The following is a 17,900-nucleotide window of genomic DNA, read 5'->3' on the forward strand; positions in this document are numbered from 1 at the left end:
AGTTGCCGTGTGACTGCTGTATCCCAGTCTGGGGCGTAGTAGGCCTTCCACAAACACTCGTTGAATGAACGACAACACTTGTTGTCTTGCTAGGTTTCATTCATTATTGTCTGCCCCATCCTCTGCTAGAATGATGTCGGCTCCTTGAGGGCCTCAACATCTTCGGTCTTTTTCATTTCTTTAGTCCTAGCACCTCCCAACACCCAGCACAGAGCAGGTGCTTGTGGCAGACGCTTCTGTCTTGAAGAGGACCCCACGTTGTTCAGGCAGCCACGTCCCAGGAGACGAAGCAGGGTTATTGTAAACTGATAGTGACATTTAAAATTTTTTTTAAATTTTTATTTATTTATGATAGTCACACAGAGAGAAAGAGAGAGGCAGAGACACAGGCAGAGGGAGAAGCAGGCTCCATGCACCGGGAGCCCGACATGGGATTCGATCCCGGGTCTCCAGGATCGCGCCCTGGGCCAAAGGCAGGCGCTAAACCGCTGCGCCACCCAGGGATCCCTGATAGTGACATTTATGCTCTTGGTCCAGGGGTAAGCCTGGCCTGTGAAAGTCTAAGAGAAAGCCTGCCTTGGACTTGTGTTGGCAGGTGCTGCTGCTGTTGTAATAGCCGTCTTGGGACTCTGAGGCCCCAAAGCTGGGGTGGCAAGTCACCATGATGAGGATAGCAGGGGTGAAGTACCTTGGTCCTTGATGACATCGCGAATCCTCAATCAGCCAGATGAACCAATATCCTTTGGACTTCTTGTTAAATAAATGATATCCTTACATTCGAACCCACCAGTAGCCCATTTTTCTTCTCCTTGTAGCCAAATGAATCTGTGTGGATTCCGCACACAATGCAAATAAAAGCCTTCACTTCCAGAAAGCTTACTATCTGCTCCAAGCGCTTTCTTTTTTTTTTTTTTTTCCCCAAGCGCTTTCCATGTATTAACAACCTTATGACGTAGGTACAGCTATTGTCCACAGTTCCCAGAAGAGGGAAAGGAGGTGCAGAGAGCTTAAGTAATTTATTAAAAGTTGTATCATATTTAAGTGGGGATGAAACCTCCCAGAGGAATCAGATAGCATATAGAAGAGATGGAGATGGGCCAGGGGTGGGCTCCACCCACAAGTGAAGACAGTCCTTTTGGCAGCGTGGACCAATTCTTGGATGAGGCATGGGATCTGTGCATGTGCGCCTGGGACAGACATCTGAAGCTGAAGCCCATCGTCACAGCTGGGAGGGGACTAACATTTGTTGAGCATTTACCGTGTGCCAGCCATCGGTGTCAGGAGCTTTTTATCAGCGCTTCTCAACTGGGGGTGATTCTGTCTCTCAGGGGACATTTGGCATGGTGACACTGTTGGTTGGCACAACTGGGGCGGGGGAGAGTGCTACTGGCATCTGGTGGGTGCAGCATACCCGTGAAATGGCTGTAATGCACAGGATGGCCTTCCACAACTAAGACTTCTCTGGCTCTAAATGTCTATAGCCCTGTGGTTGAGAAACCCTGGTTTACGTACATTTTTTTCTTTTAATCTCTCACAAAGACTCCCATTTTACAGATGAGGGAACTGAGGCTCAGAGAGGCAAAGTGTCATAGCCAAGGTCGTCCAGCCAGTTAGATTTGGAGCTGGGGTACGAACCCAAACCAGTTTCATACCACGGCCACCATGTTCCCACTATGTTCTCTTCCTGTTAGACAGGATTAAAGAGGAGACATCTGAGGCTCAGAGAGGTGCTGTGACTACTCTAAGGTCACACAGCAGAGCTACTCAGAGACCTGTGTATCTTTTGGACATAACTGACTCTACTAGCTACACCTGGCGGACTCACCTACCTCACACCTTTACCACCTGCCCAGAAAAACTGCACTCACTCAAGGCCCAGATCAGGTGCCACCTTGTCCCACAATCCCAAACACATTTCCTAGAGGGTCCAAGCCACTCCCCTCTCTCCCTGTGTCCTGAGGCACTTGCAGTATTTACCGAGACGGGGATAAGAACAGTTTTGGGTGTTTGGAACAGGAGATAAATAAGCAGTCGTGTTCCTGCCTAAAGGATGATTACAGTCTAGAGGGGCATATTATGTGAATCAGCTAATCCACTGCAGCGACAGTACAGCCCCTGGTGGGTGAACAGGGCAAGGTTAGGGATTTTGTGAGCAGACTGGAAAATGGGACCAGGCCAAGAGGGGCAGTTCACACATGAATAATGATAATAAAGGACAAACACGGAGAATTTTCTAGGTATTGGGCGCTCTTCCAGCACACAACCCTGTGCAGGACCCTATGAGCTAGGTAGCAATACTATTCCCATTGTGTTGATGAGAACACCAAGGCTCTTGAGGCAAGGACACAAGCCCAAGGTCACCCACTAGCAAGTGAGGGAGATGGGATTCGCGCCTGAGCCGCTTACTCTGGGCCCCAGAGCTCAGCACCTCTGCACACCTTCCTGGGAGGCAGGTGGGGGCATTTGTCCAGCGGTTCCGCTGCCGATCAAGGTCACACGGAGCCGCCCGGACTAGCGGCCGGGTTTCCCAAGGCCTTATCCCGGGTGGGGGTGGGGGTGGGGGTGGGCGTACGGAGGGCGTGTGTGGGGGGGGGGAGCAGCTGCTATTCGATGAGGAACTCGAGAGCAGATAGTAGTTTCCTCCGGGAAAGGTGGAAGAGGCAGGCTCGTCTCCTGGGGGCAAAGAAGTTCCGAAAGAAAGGAAGGAAGGGGCGAGAGAGGGAAGGACAGAGAGACGCGCGCCTTCCTTCCCAAGGTCGTGGCAGCGCCCGGGGGCGCCCAGAGGGCCCGGGGGGGGGGCGCCCCCTTCCTCCGCGGGCCGGGGCGCGGGCGGCTCCGGGGTCGGCTCAGCCCGGCGGCGGCGGCGGCGGCGGCGGCGGCGGCGGCGGCGGCGGCGGGACCTGCGAGCGCGGGCGGCGCGCGGTGGGTGTCGCGGGGGGCGGGGGAGCGCAGCCCGCGGCGGGGAGGGGGGGGCACGCGTCGGGGCGCGGAGTGGGCGCGCGGGCGGCGGCGTGCGCGGGCCTCGGGGTCCCGGGCGTGCGCGGCGCCCCCGCCGGAGGGCTCCATCCCGGGCGCCCCCTCCCCGGCCGCGGCCGCTCCGAGCTTCCGACGTAGCCGCCGAGCGCCGCGCGCGGCTCCAGGGGGCCCGGGGAGCGCGCGGAGCGCCTGTGCGGCCGGAGCGCGGCGTGGCACTTGGCAGACGCTCCCTGGGCGGCGGGGGCGGCGGCGGCGGCGGCGGCGGCGGCGGCGGCGGCGGGGCCCGCCGTCTGGGAGCCCCGAGGGCCGCCCCCTCCCGCCCGTCCCGCCCCTCCCGCCCTGGTCCGGCCTCCGCGCGCTGCCTCCGCCCCCGGCGCGGGCCGCCCGCCCCCAGAGCCTCCCGCCCGCCGCGCCAGGCGCCGGGCCCGCCGCTGAGCCCGGCCCGCCGGCGCGCCCCGTCCGGGATGGGGCTCCGGGACGCCTGAGCCGCCGCTCGGCGCGACCTTCGCGCGGGGAAGGAGCGGGCGGCGCGGCCGCGCCAGGATGGAGGCCCCCGGCGGCGGCGGCGGCGGCGGCGGCGACCCCGGCGGCCACGGGGCTGCGGACGCCGCCCCTGCCGCCCCTGCCGCCCCTGCCGCCCCTGCCGACCCCCGGGGCCCCGGCGCCGCTGCGCCCGGCTCCGGCCCGTGCACGGCCGCCCGGGACTCGGAGCGCCAGCTGCGCCTCCGCCTGTGCGTCCTCAACGAGATCCTGGGCACCGAGCGGGACTACGTGGGCACCTTGCGCTTCCTGCAGTCGGTGAGTGTCGGGGCGCGGGGCAGGTCGGCGCCGGCCGCCAGCCCAGCCTGCGGCGCGGTGCCCGCGGGGGGCGCGGGGGGGGCGCCGGGGGGGGTGCCGGGGGGGGTGCCGGGGGGGCGCCGGGGGGCCGCCGGGGGGCGCGACCCCGCTGCCGCGCGCCGGGCCGTCGCCTCCCGCCCGCCGCGCCGAGGGGTGTCCCGCACTCCGCGCCCCGCCGCACGCTGCCCTTTTGTCTTTTTCTCCCCCCTCCCCGCCTTCCGAACAGTTTCAGAATTAGTTGCCTCCGCGAGGCCGGGGCTCCGGGACCCAGGGACTTCCTCGGCACCCCGACCCGCGGGCACCCGGAGCGCGGCGCACCCCCCCCAGGCCAGACTCGACCCCCCAGAGCCCGGGAGGGGCGGACCTCCAGCGGCCCCCGGGGTCGGGCCCCGTCCTTTCCGCGGGGTAGACGCCGTGTTTCGCTGCAGCTCGGGGACAGCGGGTTTCGAACTCACGACTTGGGTCCAGGTTCCACCCCCAGCTCTGAGCGGCCAGACCAAGGCGTCAGACAGCGAAGGAACAGCCGAGCGCTGCCCGTGTGGCGGGCGCCTCGCCTGTCGCGAGGACCTCCAGCCGTCCAAGCGCCCACGAGTACCCATGAATGGGTGAATACGGGTATTTACCCCATTTTTTTTTTTTTTTAATAGATGAGAGAGTTTAGCGCCAGGGAGATTGAGTAACTGGCCCGGAATCACGCAGCTGGTGAATTGGGGATAGCGGCTCTTTGAGCCGGGGCAGCCCCAGCCGGTGCTCTAAACTCCTGTGCTGTGCGTGTGTGTTTTCTTTCTTTTTCTTCTTTTTCTCCTTTTCAGAAAATTCTCCCTGTGAGAGGGAGGAAGGGGCCACTTCCCCACTCTCCTAGGAAGTGAGAAAAGTGGCCAGGGGCGGAGGGGGTGGGCCTGCAGCCAAGCCTCGCTGGAAGTTAGGAGACTCTGAGGGCTTTAATCTCCGTGCCTCCTGCTGGGACCTCATTTACTCCCTTCTCGGCTCTAGGAAGTCTTTTAATCCCGGTTCAGGAAGAGCTGGTGGGGGCGGTGGTGGTTCCTTTGGAGACCCCAGAGCCAGGCTCTGCAGCTCCCAGTTCCTGGGAGACAGAGGGAACCGCTGGCATCCTCTGGGGTCCCCACTGGCTTAGAGGTACAGCGGAGGCTGTGCGAGGTCCTGCTTGCATCGCAGAGAGGAGAGAGCCCTTCTCTCTGAAAAGAGGTGTGTGTGTGTGTGTGTGTGTGTGTGTGTGTGTGTGTGGCTGGGGAGTTGCGTGGGGGCATTGAAAACCATTTGGCTAAAAGGACCCTTCTAGAAAGGTCTGTGAGAATAAGGCAGGGGGTTGGCATTTCTTTCCCATCTCTCCCGCGCTCATAGTTCCAAAAAAAAAAAAAACAAAACAACAACTACAAAAACAAAAAAAAAAAAAAAACAACAACGGAAAGAAAAGGAATCTGTTCAGTTTGAAGCTGGCAGTTTCAGACACAAAGATGTAGACAGCTCTGATATCTCTGAGCAATGTCAAATTCTAGGGAACTCCTTACTTCTCCTTCTGAGCCACTCCCTGTTCCTCAGAAGACAAACCAATTTTTATATTAATGGGTAAGAAAATACACCTCTCCTCCCACGCCCACCCCTAATGTGGTGCGTTTCAGAACAGATACAGACTGTGGTGGAGCTAACTGTGGTTTTAAATTGTCCACTCGAAGAGTCGAAGGTTGCTGGAATAATGGAAATTGATTGGAATCAACCATTCTTACTATTAAAGAAGCGGGGGAGAAAAGAAGATTTCCCTACTTCCATATTATTGAGTTTATCACTTTTTGTTACGATTGACCTGTCAGGTCCGAGATGAGCTGGTTCTTGGACCAGTCACACTACTTGCCCTGGCCTCAGTTTCTCCTCCTGTAAACCAAGGGGGAGGAGAATCCAGGCTTCTTTTCTGCCTTGTCCTTTTGGGTGTCCCCAAGCTGGTGCCAGAAACAGACTGATTGTGTAACCTGACCAGCCATACCTTGTTTGTGAGCCACAGGAGGCCTTTCTTGTTTTGCTCCATCAGAAATGCCCCCTAAACAACCCAAGGCCTTTCAGTTTTGAAAGCCCAGGGCTTAGCCTCAGGAACTGCTAATTACCAAGGCTTTCCACGCAGCGAGGCTGGCAGCCTGCAGGTTGTTCTATCTTCCCACTCTCTCCTCGGAGCCTTTATCCTTGGTAAGGGAAGAATGCTCCATAATCCCTCCCAGCTTTTAATTCCATGGGGCAGAGGCGGGTCTGCAAGGGCTGCCCTGGCCTTCCTGTGTCACTAGTTTTAAGGTCAGTAGAAATGACTGAGAAATGTGGGAGGTGCAGAAAGGCCAGCTCTAGGTTCCTGCCCTCAAGGAGGGGACAGTCTAGTTGATGGTGGCAGAGTGGATGTTTACAGACATTCAAGTAGGAGGCTGGGCTCTGGAGCTAGACTGCTTGGGTTGAGTCTTTTCGGCTGTATGACCTTAGGCAAGTGGCTTAATCTTTCTGAGCCTCCTCACTTTCCTCATCTGTAAAATAGGAGATGATTATAGATTTTGTCTTGCACGGTTTTTAGGAGGATAAGTTAGTTATGTATATATAAAGCACTTAGAACAGTGCCTGGCAGGTAGTATGGCATATAAATTTGAGTTATCATCATTAATTATTCTGTTATATGATGATGAAATAATACAGGTGATTAGGGCTATAGGAGTCTAGCTTTTAGTGAGCAGTAGTCAGGGAGGGCTGCCTGGAGGAAGTGAGGTCTGAGTCAGCACTGAAAGGAGGACAAGGACCCTGAGTAAATTTCCTTTTGACTGTCTAAAACTCCGGAACCAGTGGTTTGTTATTTTGTTGTTGTTCCGGTTCTGGGGCTCTGTGGTTCCTCCAGAATCTCCCCATCTTTCCCCTCTGCCGCCTTCAGGAACTGGTTTACATCCCTCCTCATCTCTAAGGGGGGGACTGATGCTGTGTTTTATGTGTGTTTATGTAAGAGTCACAGCAAGGCAAGGACAGCCCTCTTGCAGAGATACTGGATCTTTCGCGGGGGATACCACAGAGAATGTGGGAGAAAGTGCCCTGGGTTTTGACTCAGAACCTTGGATTTCAACACTGAGAAGCCCTGGCTGTGTTGGGTGCTCCGGTGTGCTCTTGGGCAGTGTTCACAGTGATAATAGCAGTTACGGTCGTTAGTGGGTCAGAGCTGACACTGATTCCTTACTCGCCGTTCTGGGCACTGGGCACTTCGCATGTGTATCAACTTATTTGATCTTTCCAGTATCCCTAGGAAGGGAGTGTTGTCACCCCGCTGACAGATGAGGAAATTGTGGTAGAGGTAGTTTAAGCGGACTGCCCTGGCTCACGCAGACAGCAGTGCCAGGATCTGGCCCCAGGCCGCCCGCCCCAGAGCTCATGTCCTTGCCACCTCACAGACTGTCTCTGGCTCAGAAAGGGCTTGGACCATTGTTTATCAAGGTGGCAGAACTGAGATTCGAACCCAGGTCTGGGTGACCCTGATCCTCTTCCTGTGCTTCCTCTGGCTACTTCCCCTCTGCGGCTCCTGTTCTGTCTTCTGCACAACGGGCAGGATTCTAGAAGGGATGGAAGTGGCAGGCTGCCAGGGTCGTCCTCTGCGCTCAGTGTCTGTTCATGAAGTGAGAGTTCAGTGTGGAGCTCTGGTTGCCAGCCTGCTCAGTGCCTCAGTTGCACCGTCTGTAGAACGGGAACAGTATAGCACCTGTGTCGTAGGGGGTCTTGTGAGGCTCATTCAGGCTGTTAGAACTGCTCCAGGCACAGAGTTTGTGCTCACTATGCTATGGTGGCTTTTCCAGGGATGTGCAGCATTGGGGGTCAGAGGAGGTTGTCTGTTTGGGGTTCACGGTCTCCTCTCCCCCACCCCCCCCACTTATAGAGGAGGCTAATTGAACCTTGGGCCCACCTCCCCCTTGGTTGGATTGATTTTGGGTCCCTGCCTGCAAGTGGGGAGACCTCAGGGGCAGGTGCCAACGCATCCTATGATGGATGTGCCAGCCGGGCAGTGGTGGGAAGACAGGGGAGCCTGGGTGGATGATAGAGCGACCCCTGGATGAGGGTTGGTCAGCAGGCCCCCAAAGGGCTCCCCTTGGCTGAGGGCAGAGACCTCTGTCACTCCCAGGTACCCACAGGGTCTGCTCGATCGGCTGGACCAGGGTCCCTGAGGATCAGGGGGTGTCGGCAGAAAGCTCCCAGAATGCTTTCTGTGGTTCTGCTTTTTTGGGGGTAGGAGACCAGAGCTTCGCTTCTCATTGGAGCTCTGCTTGCCAAAACAAGAAACTGTGGTTTTGTGTTGTCACTGTTTTTTTTTTTTTTTCCTTTTAAGAGTCTTTGCTCTTAGTCTCACTTCTAGAGAGAAATGCCAGAGGTGCGGGGGGGGGGGGGGCATTTTAAATTCTGCAGTTTCTTTCTTTCTTTCTTTCTTTCTTTCTTTCTTTCTTTCTTTCTTTCTTTCTTTCTTTCTTTCTTCTTTCTTTCTTTCAGATTTTATTCATGAGAGACACACACACACAGAGAGAGAGAGAGAGAGAGAGAGGCAGAGACACAAACAGGCTCCAAGCAGGGAGCCCAATGTGGGACTCGATCCCGGGACTCCAGGATCACACCCTGGGCCATAGGCAGGCGCTAAACCGCTGAGCCCCCCAGGGATCCCCAATTCTGCAGTTTCTGAAACAGAATGACCTACCAAGTGACTTTGGGGATTTTTTCACGACAGTGTGTTGCAAAAGGTAGGATGCTGAGAAGTGTATATAATACAATTCTGCTTTGGGAAAATAAGCAGTGATCATAACATACACATGTCCATCATATGTATGACATTATAGCAGCTTATGGAAAAGGACACAAGAATGTATATCTTGTGGAGAAAGGCAAGCAGGAAGATAATAAAGGAAAAAAATGTACTCAGAAACCTCACTTGTAATATTGTTTTCATGTAAAATTATTCGTATGTATGTGAATATATGTTACAAAACTCTGACAGAAAGAACTGTATTTCAACATGATTATTAGCGTAATGTAACAGCAGTGTTAAATAATAATTTGCTAACACTTAAAAAGTACTAAATGTTTGCAATCCCTGTGTAAAGCATTCTCGGTGTATCAGCTCAAAAGTGCTAGGTATCCTGCTTCCCATTTTACAAATGAAACCGAGGCACAGAGATGCCAAGTCAGTTTTGCAAGGTCACACAGCCTAAAAGAGCTGGGATTGAAACCCAGATATTATGGCTGCATAGCCCACATTCTTTACTGCTCTTCTGAACTGCCCAAGATGATGCTGTGCTCATGACCAGAATATACTGCCTTTGTGAGACCTCTGGCTGCCCATGTGGACAAGAATTAAGCCCAAAGGTTCAAATTATCAGAGCTTTAGGATGCTGGAGCGCCTGGGCCAGACCACTTTGTATTGGGCCAGACATCATTAGGAAGTCAGGGAAAATCTTTTGATGATAAAAACCTCAGTGTCAGCATGAGTTGGGGTGGGGGGCATCTTTTGTGCAGGAGACACAGAGCTAGGCATAGGGAAATCCAAAAAGAAATTAGACTGCCTTTCTCAGTGTGCAGGTAGCTTGGGAGCACCTGCTGTTGAATCCAAACAGCGTTCTAGGCCAGGAGAATGCAGCTGTCAACAGGGCAAATGTGGCCCTTGTCCTGCGGGGAAGGATGACCCAACTGAGGTGCAACATCCTATGCATTTGAATGAGCGTGTTCTTCACATGAGCATCCCGGACGCCCATTCACTATTATTGGGTGTTTTCCTTCGTAACCATTTATCTGTTGCTTAAAAAAGAGATGGATGGAGTTGGTGTCCCAGGCCTTTGGAGACTTCAGGGCATCCCTTTCTCAGAGGGTGTCCCTCTTTATCAAAGGCCCCTGAGGAGAAGACCTGTCAAGCTTTGGGCCACTCCCTCGGATCAAGAAACCCACATCCTCTTTGCTTCACAGAGCCCCCACCCTCACCCCCCCCCACTCCTTGCTTTTGCAAGAGTTGTATCTGAAGCGGGTCATGCCTGGCTGTAGAAGAACTTAGCGTGTCCGATTTTTGTGATTTATTTTTTTCCAACAGCCGCCAGCTCTCTGGCTAGAATCCCGGCAGGAGGCCGGTAATCAGGGTGGGCTGGTCCTCAAACCAGTGTGCCTTGTTCCCTGGGCACAGGGTGGGGCCAGAGCTGGTTCTTGCCCCAGAGTTCTGGGGACACAGGACTTGAGAGCAAGCTGGCGGGGAAGGGGGGCTCTGAGTCTCCTTGTTTTGCAGGTGAGACCCTAGAGGGACCCCCTGCAGAAGTTCTTGTCCCTAGAGGGACATGAGCTCTGGTCAAGGGTGGTGGCCCTGCGGCCAGACAGGGTCCCATCCTCAGAGTTCTGGGAGAGGCACTCTCAGGGTTTGTGTGTTAGCCTGGCGCAAAGGTACCTCTCAAAGAGGTTCCACAGGGGACATTTCAGCCCTAGCTGCTGGGCTGGGGCTAATCCTTCCATATTTCAACCCATGGCACTCCTGAAGTATTGGGGTGGGATCACTCTCTGGTGTAGGGGGCTGTCCTGTGCATTGTGGGATGTTTAACAGTAGCCTTGGTCTCTACCCACTAGATACCTTAGCACCCCCCTCCCTCAATTCGGATAATCAAAAAATGTCTCCAGATAGTGCCGCATGTCCCTCAGGGGATAGAATAACCCCTGGCTGCGAACCACTGGGCTAAACCTCCTTTGACCACTGGCTCTGCTTTCAGACCGTTTCAGGGCATGTATGTGCATGTGCAGAAACATAAGGAATCGCTGTGTGTATGTGCTTACCTGAGTGGCAGGATATGGTTGCGCTTCGTGCAGCAGGATGTCTCAGGTTCATGGTTGGGAGCACGGATTCTAGAATCCAAGCGGCCTGGGTTCGAATCCCAGCTCTGCCCCTGTGTGACCTTGGGCAAGCCCTTTTGCCTCCCAGAGCTCTGGTCTCCCCGTCTGCGGAATGGAGATGATGGGGGCCCTGACCGGATTGCCGCGAGGAGCAGGTGCAGTCGTCCATGGGAAGAGGCTGCAGAGCGGAGCTCTGAGCCAAGGTAGGGCCACCCCAGTACCTGCCACAGGCTCTCCTGTTATCTGAGAGGAAGCCCTGAGGAAGAAGGGAAGTCTTCCAGCCTCCTAGCCCTGTGTAGATTTTCAAGTTTATTTTTATTTTCTCGGCTCCATGAGGACCAGGAGGGGAATCTGCTTGCCCCTCTTTTGTCTTGTGGTCAGATACTCAATCTGTGTTTACCCGCCTGGTTCCTTCCCCAGGGTGGAACTGACAGACGATCCCTTGTGTCTGGGCCAGCCGAGGCAAGGCTATTTCAGGCTGGCGGGCTGAGGGCCACCAAAGTCTGGTGGAAGCAGGTGGCCGTGAGCCACCAGGATCTGGGGTCTTGTATTTTCCCCCTTGCAGGCGGGTAGTGGCTGCTCGCTCCTTGCAGTAGCAAGGCCAGGGCCAGGCTGGGCTGTGGGCAGTCGGCGCTTTCATTCATGGATTCACTTATTCATTTCAACAAATGGACACGGGGCCGGGTCCTGGCGCATGGTCAGAACGAGATGGACAAGGTCCTCGCCCTCACGGAATCTTCAGACAATACAAAGAGAGATCACTTGAGAAGGTGGCAACAAGATGTAAGATAACATTCACTGAGGCCCTACTACGTGCTGAGCTAAGTGCTTTGTATGGATTATCTCTTTGAACCTTTGCAACAGTCCTTATGCCGATTTTGCAGATGGGGCAACTAAGGCCCAGTGATACTGAGTGACTTGTTCAAGTCTACTTAGCTGGGGTGTGCGTGCACCAAGAAGGAAATAAAATGAGGATATGTTGGTGATGGGGATGGTGGCATCTACTTGAGATGGGTGGTCAAGGAAGGCCTGTTTGAAGAGGTGACATCTGAGCTGAGTCCTGGGGTTGAGAAGGAGCCAGCTGTAGAGAAAGTCGAGAGGAGTGTGTTCCAGGTGGTGGGGGTAGCATGTGCAAAGGCCCTGAGGCAGGACTATGCTTGGCTTGTTTGAGGAATGGCAGGAGGCCAGGATAGCGGCATTGGGGAGATGAAGTTGATGTGGTATGGGACTCATGCATGGTGAGCACTTTGGTTTTTTTTTTTTTTTTAAAGGTTTTATTTATTCATGAGAGACACACAGAGAGAAGCAGAGACATAGGCAGAGGGAGAAGCAGGTTCCTTGTAGGGAGCCTAATGTGGGACTCGATCCCAGGACCCCAGGATCATGCCCTGACCCAAAGGCAGATGCTCAACCACTGAGACACCCAGGTGCCTAGCGTTTTGTGTTTTATTCTTAGTGGGGTGAGGAGCCCCTGGAGGGTTTTCAGCAGGGGTGTGGCATGGTCTAACTGATGATCTGAAAATCATGCTGCATGGAGCTCCTCCTAAGATCTCAGCAGCCACCTCCTGCCTCTGGCGTGGCCACTCATCCAGGAAGGAAGAAGGGAGAACCATACCTTCCTCTCCCCAGGCAGATCTCCGGACCTTCTGGGAAGGCTACCATGTGATCCAGGGCTATTTCCATCCCCTGTCTGGGTCTCAGCCTCCATGTGCGTGCTGTGTCTGAGCTGACCACACCCGAAGAGGAGTTTGGGTCCCTGTTTATGGCCAGGGTGTAAACAGGCTGTGCAGGTGGCCGCTGGTGAGAGGACTGTTGATATATGATAGGTCTCTGCTTCCTGTGAGAGGGGAAGGCACCCCCTGTTTTCTGTTGAGGAAACTAATTTACATGATTAAAAACTGTTTGGCAGTGCCATTGCCTCTACCCACTCCTAGCCACCTTGACAACACCTTCCTGCGTGATATCAGTCTTCATCTCTGACCCGTGGTTGGGGAGGGGAACATAGTTTTCAAATCCACTTCACAGGTGAGGAAGACTGAGGCACAGAGGATGAAGTGGCTTGCCCCAGGACACACGACCGAGAAGTGGCCAGGACTGTTGCCTTCCCTGCCCTACCGGGCCTGCCCCAGTCTCCTCCCCATACAGCCGGAGGGGCCCAGTGAGCGCCACTGCTCCGAGCCCTCAGAGTAGGAGCGACATCCTCAGGACGCCCCAAAAGTCTGCACCATCTGTCCCGTGGTCTACTCTTCTGTTAGTCTCTCTTCTTCTTTCTCATAGAGTTTTTTTTTCCCCTTAATTGAGGTATGATTCATGCACCATAAACCTCACCCTTTCAAAGTGTGTGATTCAGTGGTTTTGAGTATAATTCGCAAAGTTTGTGCAATTATCACCGCTACCTAATTCCAGGATCTCCTTTTGCTCCCACGGCCTCCCCACCAGCCCCACGTGCCCTTTCTCCTGCCTCGTGGTCTTCTCCCTGGTTCCATCTGCGGTGCTCTTCCCCTGTATCCCCGTGGCTCACTGCGGCCTGTTCCCCAGGAGGTCCTTTGATGACAAGCCTCACCTTGCCGCTTCCTATCTCCTTCCCCTTCCCTGCAGGATTGTTCTCCAGCACCTGACACACTAGGTGGTTGGCTGACTTACTGTTTATTGTTTGTCTCACTCACCCCAGTGTCAGCTCCAAGAGGACAGAGCACTTCTGTCTGTCCCAATCATTTTGTCAGGCACCAAGAACAATGCCTGGCTCATAGTAGGTGCTCATTAAATATTTGTTGAATGAAAAGATTTTCTCTTCCTCTGGATACATGTGTATGTTTTCTTCTATAAGAGGACATAATTGTCTAGGTTTATATAACTGCTAACTACTACTTCATGCAGACTTTTGGGGACCCGGGAGTAAGACAGTCTGATGTTCCCTAACATGACCAAAGGTGGGTGTGGGCTGAGGGCCCCTGTCCACTGTGCCTGGGGATAAATCCCCACCACCCAGCCTGTGTTTGCTTCAGGCAAGGGAGTGCATGAGTGGAAAGGGGATGAATGAGGCACAGTCTAGTTCCTGCTACTTTCTCAATGAGTGGCCTTGACTTTGGGGAGCACGGACCCCAGGGTGGGGAGTGACTGCAGACTGGTGTCCTTGGCCTTCTGCCCTCACCACACCAGGAGGGCAGAGGGAGCTCTGTGTGGTCCCAGCCACCAGCTGACGGCTGGCCAGACTGCTGCTGGGTGGTTTTGGAGATTTATTTCCCCTTGATCACAAAGGTAATAAATACAGTGGCGGGGTATGTGTCAAAAGCACATTCCCTCGTGCCCATTCAGCTACAAGCGCTCTTTTATGGAGCCACGTATGGTAAAATATTTTGTGTGTATGTATACCTGGTGATATGTATTATGTATTTCTACATACGTGCAGAGGACCAGACCAGACACAAAACCCTGGTGTGCCGTATTTACGGGCACTTTCATACATTTTTTTTTTTAAAGTTAATTTCTGGGTAACTTTTTGTTTTGACAGACTCACCAAATCATTAGCTGTTGGCTACATTCACTTTTAATTCTCCCCATTCTTTCCCCCTCCCACCTGTCTCCCCCTGCCCCGTATAGATGCCTATGTGTGCGTGCACACACGTACGTGATTGTAATTATTATGACTTTGATCCATTTGAGAATAATTGCAGACGTGATGCCCCTAAGTGATGCAGCATGTATCAGAACACAGACATTCAGGGATCCCCGGGTGGCTCAGTGGTTTGGTGCCTTCCTTCGGCCCAGGGCGTGATCCTGGAGAGCCGGGATCGAGTCCCGTGTCGGGCTTCCTGTGGGGAGCCTGCTTCTTCCTCTGCCTGTGGCTCTGCCTCTCTGTCTCTCATGAATAAATAAATAAATAAAATCTTAAAAAAAAAAAAGAACATGGACTTTCGGGGCTCCTGGGTGGCTCAGTGGGTTGAGCGCCTGCCTTCGGCTCAGGTCGTGATCCTGGCATCCTGGGATCGAGTCCCGCATTGGGCAACCTGCATGGAGCCTGCTTCTCCCTCTGCTTGTGTTTCTGCCTCTCTCTCTATCTGTGTCTCTCATGAATAAATAAATAAAATCTTAAAAAAACAAACACAATCTCTTTTTTTTCAAATAAATTAATTTTTATTGGTGTTCAATTTACCAACATACAGAATAACACCCAGTGCTCATCCCGTCAAGTCAGACAATCTCTTAATGTAACCACAATATAGTGAACAAAATCAGGGAAGTTAACATCAATAGTAACTTATACAATCTGTCATCTATATTCAGATTTCACCCATTTCCCCAAAAATGCCCTTTATACCTGGTCCCCCTCCCCTGCCATTCCCATTCCAGGGTTTAGCCCTACCTAGACCATTTCCCTTTGGTGATTTTGACCCCTTGTGTGGGCAGTAGAAACTCTTTGCTAACATGGCGCTCTGCCAATGCTTGTCCTTGGCCACCACTTCCCAGCTCTGTGATCTTGGGCGGCTGACTTTTGGGCCTCAGTTTGCTTAGCAGTAAAATGGGGACATTGCTGTTCCTACCTGATAGGCTTGTATCTTCCTACACATTTCATCAAATGCCTGTTGCGCATCTGGGCCTACTGTGGATGCCGGGGGTACCGCCATCCAGGCAGGCAAAGCTGCGCTCCCCTGGCTGCTAAGGAGAAAGGATTCACCAGGCATGGTGCTGGCTCCTAGGGACGCTCGCCGTGTGTTGGCCATCTTTGCTGCCCTCACACTCACTGTAGAACATTGGGAAATTAGTACCCTTCCAGAGTGTCACCTTTTGTTACATTTCCTCCTTATTCTTTGCATTTGTTTTAGCTTGGGAGCAACCCCACTGCACATATGGTGTCTTTCTTCTCTGGGCCCTTCTGGAGGATTCCTCCCAAGTTTGCACCAACACATCTTCATCACCGAGCCTTTGATGGCTTTGTAATGAAATGTGTGGACTTTGTAATGAAACATGGGCTCCCCGCTGCCTAGATTGGATCCTGGCTGCTTAGTGGCAGTGTCATCGAGGGCCATCTGCTTCACCCGTGCATTGCCTCAGTGTCCTCTCTCCTGAAATAGTGCCACCTCCTCAGTCAATGGGTGAATGAGACGAGGTAACATCTGTAAAGCTTGCATAACACTGCCCGGCACCTGGTAGGTAGGTGCTTCATGTGTATTAGACTCTAGTCAGTCATTCTATGATATAACATGAAATATTATGTGAATACAATTATTATTATTTTATTTTTTAAAAAGATATTTATTTATTTAGGAGAGAGAGCGAACATGAGTAGGAGGGACAGAGAGAGAGGGAGAGAGAATACCAAGCAGACTCCATGGTGAGCGTGGAGCCTGATGCGGAGCTCGATTTCATGACCTTGAGATCACGACCTGAGCCAAAACTGAGAGTCAGACACTTAACTGACTGTGCCACTCAGGTGCTTCTATTATTATTATTACTTAAACATTCATCTTAGATTGAGAGCTTACATGGTTTCCAGTTTTTCAAAGTGGCAGACCATGTGCATCGTCTTTGTTCAAGCTACCAGTTCTTGCATCCATTCAGTAACTGAGGGCTGAAGAAGCCTTGGTTCAAACCTTTTGGTTTTTACTAACCCAAAGAAGTCACTGGCAGCTAGAGTTCTAGAATCAGACTGTAAGAGCTGGAAGAGACTGAGACATCCTCTCACTCATTCGTCTCATTTTCCAGAAGGAGAAACTGAGACTCAGAGCTGTTCTGAGCCTGACTTGGCCCAGGTTCACCAGGTGAGCTTGTGGCTGAGACGGAATTTGAATGCAGGTTTCCTGGCTCCTGTCCTATGATTTCTTCTGCTTTTGTCCAACAGCTAAGACACCTTGGAGGACAGAGGAGGCTTAAGTTGTGTTCAGATGAGTCGAGGGCTCCTGCGTGCTCACAGGATTCCATGGGATCACTCTCAGACTCTGACTTTAGTGACCATAAGTGGGGTGTGTGTGTGTGTGTGTGTGTGTGTGTGTGTATTGGGGTGGGGAGGCCCTTGCTGTGGGCCCAGGTCCTGTGCTAGCTGTTGAGGACACAAATGTGATGAGAGCAGAGCTGCTTACTCTCATTCACGGTCCATGGGTCCATAGAACCTTGGGTTTGCAGCTGGAGATCCTCATGCTGCATCAGACCTGTAAGTCAATTTTGTTAGGCCTGGACAGTGTTTGAAAGATTTTTGTTAGATGCCAACATTGAAAAAAAATAAAGATATTTCATACAAGAATCTGTATTTCTGGCTTTTTAATCAGAAAAATCTATCCACACCAAGTTCATATTCCTACAGGGAGGGCTTGGCTGGAGCTGAATGACAGCTGCTCCCTTCAGACAGGGAGTGTGATCTTCACTTTGCCACACTCCCTACTCTTCCCTAATGTCCCTGAAATTGAAACCAAATGGTGGTTGCCGTTTATCTTTATGCTTGCCCTGCTGGTTTATTTTATTTATTTATTTATTTAGTAAAATATTTATTCATTCATGAGAGACAGAGAGAGAAAGGCAGAGACACAGGCAGAGAGAGAGAAGCAGGCTCCATGCAGGGAGCCCAATGTGGGACTCGATCCTGGGGACTCCAGGATCATGCCCTGGGCCAAAGGCAGGTGCTAAACCGCTGAGCCACCCAGGGATCCTCATGCCCTTCTGGTTTAAAAAAATTTTTTTAAAACATGTAGAGTTCAAAGGACAATGGAATATTTCTTCTACCCTTTGTTTCGTCAAACGGGAAACCGAAAGCTAAAGAAGGTCATGTGTTCTAAGAAAAGTAGGATGCTGCAGATTTCTCTTTGGAAGAAAGATGTGTTTAAGTAAACATGTGTCCAACTAGCAAAAATGTGCTCTTCTGTTCTGAGGATGCCACTTGCGTTGCCATTATGAAGGACACCGTCTAGCTCTACCGCCTTACTTGCCGGGTCCCTGTAGGCAGTTGGGTTTGAGATGAGTGTTCCAGTGTGTGGGTGTCCCTCTGGTCCTGTGAGGTGAGCAGATGGGGAGAAGGAGGTTCTCCCCTAGAGAAGGTGATTCCTTCACTCCGGCTTCCACCTCCTGGGGCCTGCCTGCCACTAGTCGCTCTTCCTTTTTGCAATGTCATCTCTTGAACTGGAGATTCCCACATTTGTCTGCCGTACTTCCCGAATCTTGTGCTGTACTTACGCTCCTTTGGGAGGCCCTGGGGTGCAGACCCCAGAAAGGAAGCTCCTCTTGGACTG

At 52.8% G+C, this 17,900-nt stretch overlaps 1 protein-coding gene across 1 annotated transcript in view; it reads left to right on the forward strand.

The window, feature by feature from the left end:
• Nucleotides 1-3,519: 3,519 nt before the first annotated feature.
• PREX1 (phosphatidylinositol-3,4,5-trisphosphate dependent Rac exchange factor 1) overlaps nt 3,520-17,900 on the forward strand; it is a 178,370-nt gene continuing 163,989 nt past the window's right edge. The window contains exon 1 of the mRNA XM_055303508.1: nt 3,520-3,774. Coding sequence (XP_055159483.1) covers nt 3,520-3,774 — 255 coding nt within the window. The remainder of the gene's footprint in view (nt 3,775-17,900) is intronic.

The sequence above is a fragment of the Nyctereutes procyonoides genome, unplaced genomic scaffold, assembly GCF_905146905.1.
Source record: "Nyctereutes procyonoides isolate TBG_1078 unplaced genomic scaffold, NYPRO_anot_genome, whole genome shotgun sequence".
In the NCBI taxonomy this organism is placed as follows: domain Eukaryota; kingdom Metazoa; phylum Chordata; class Mammalia; order Carnivora; family Canidae; genus Nyctereutes; species Nyctereutes procyonoides.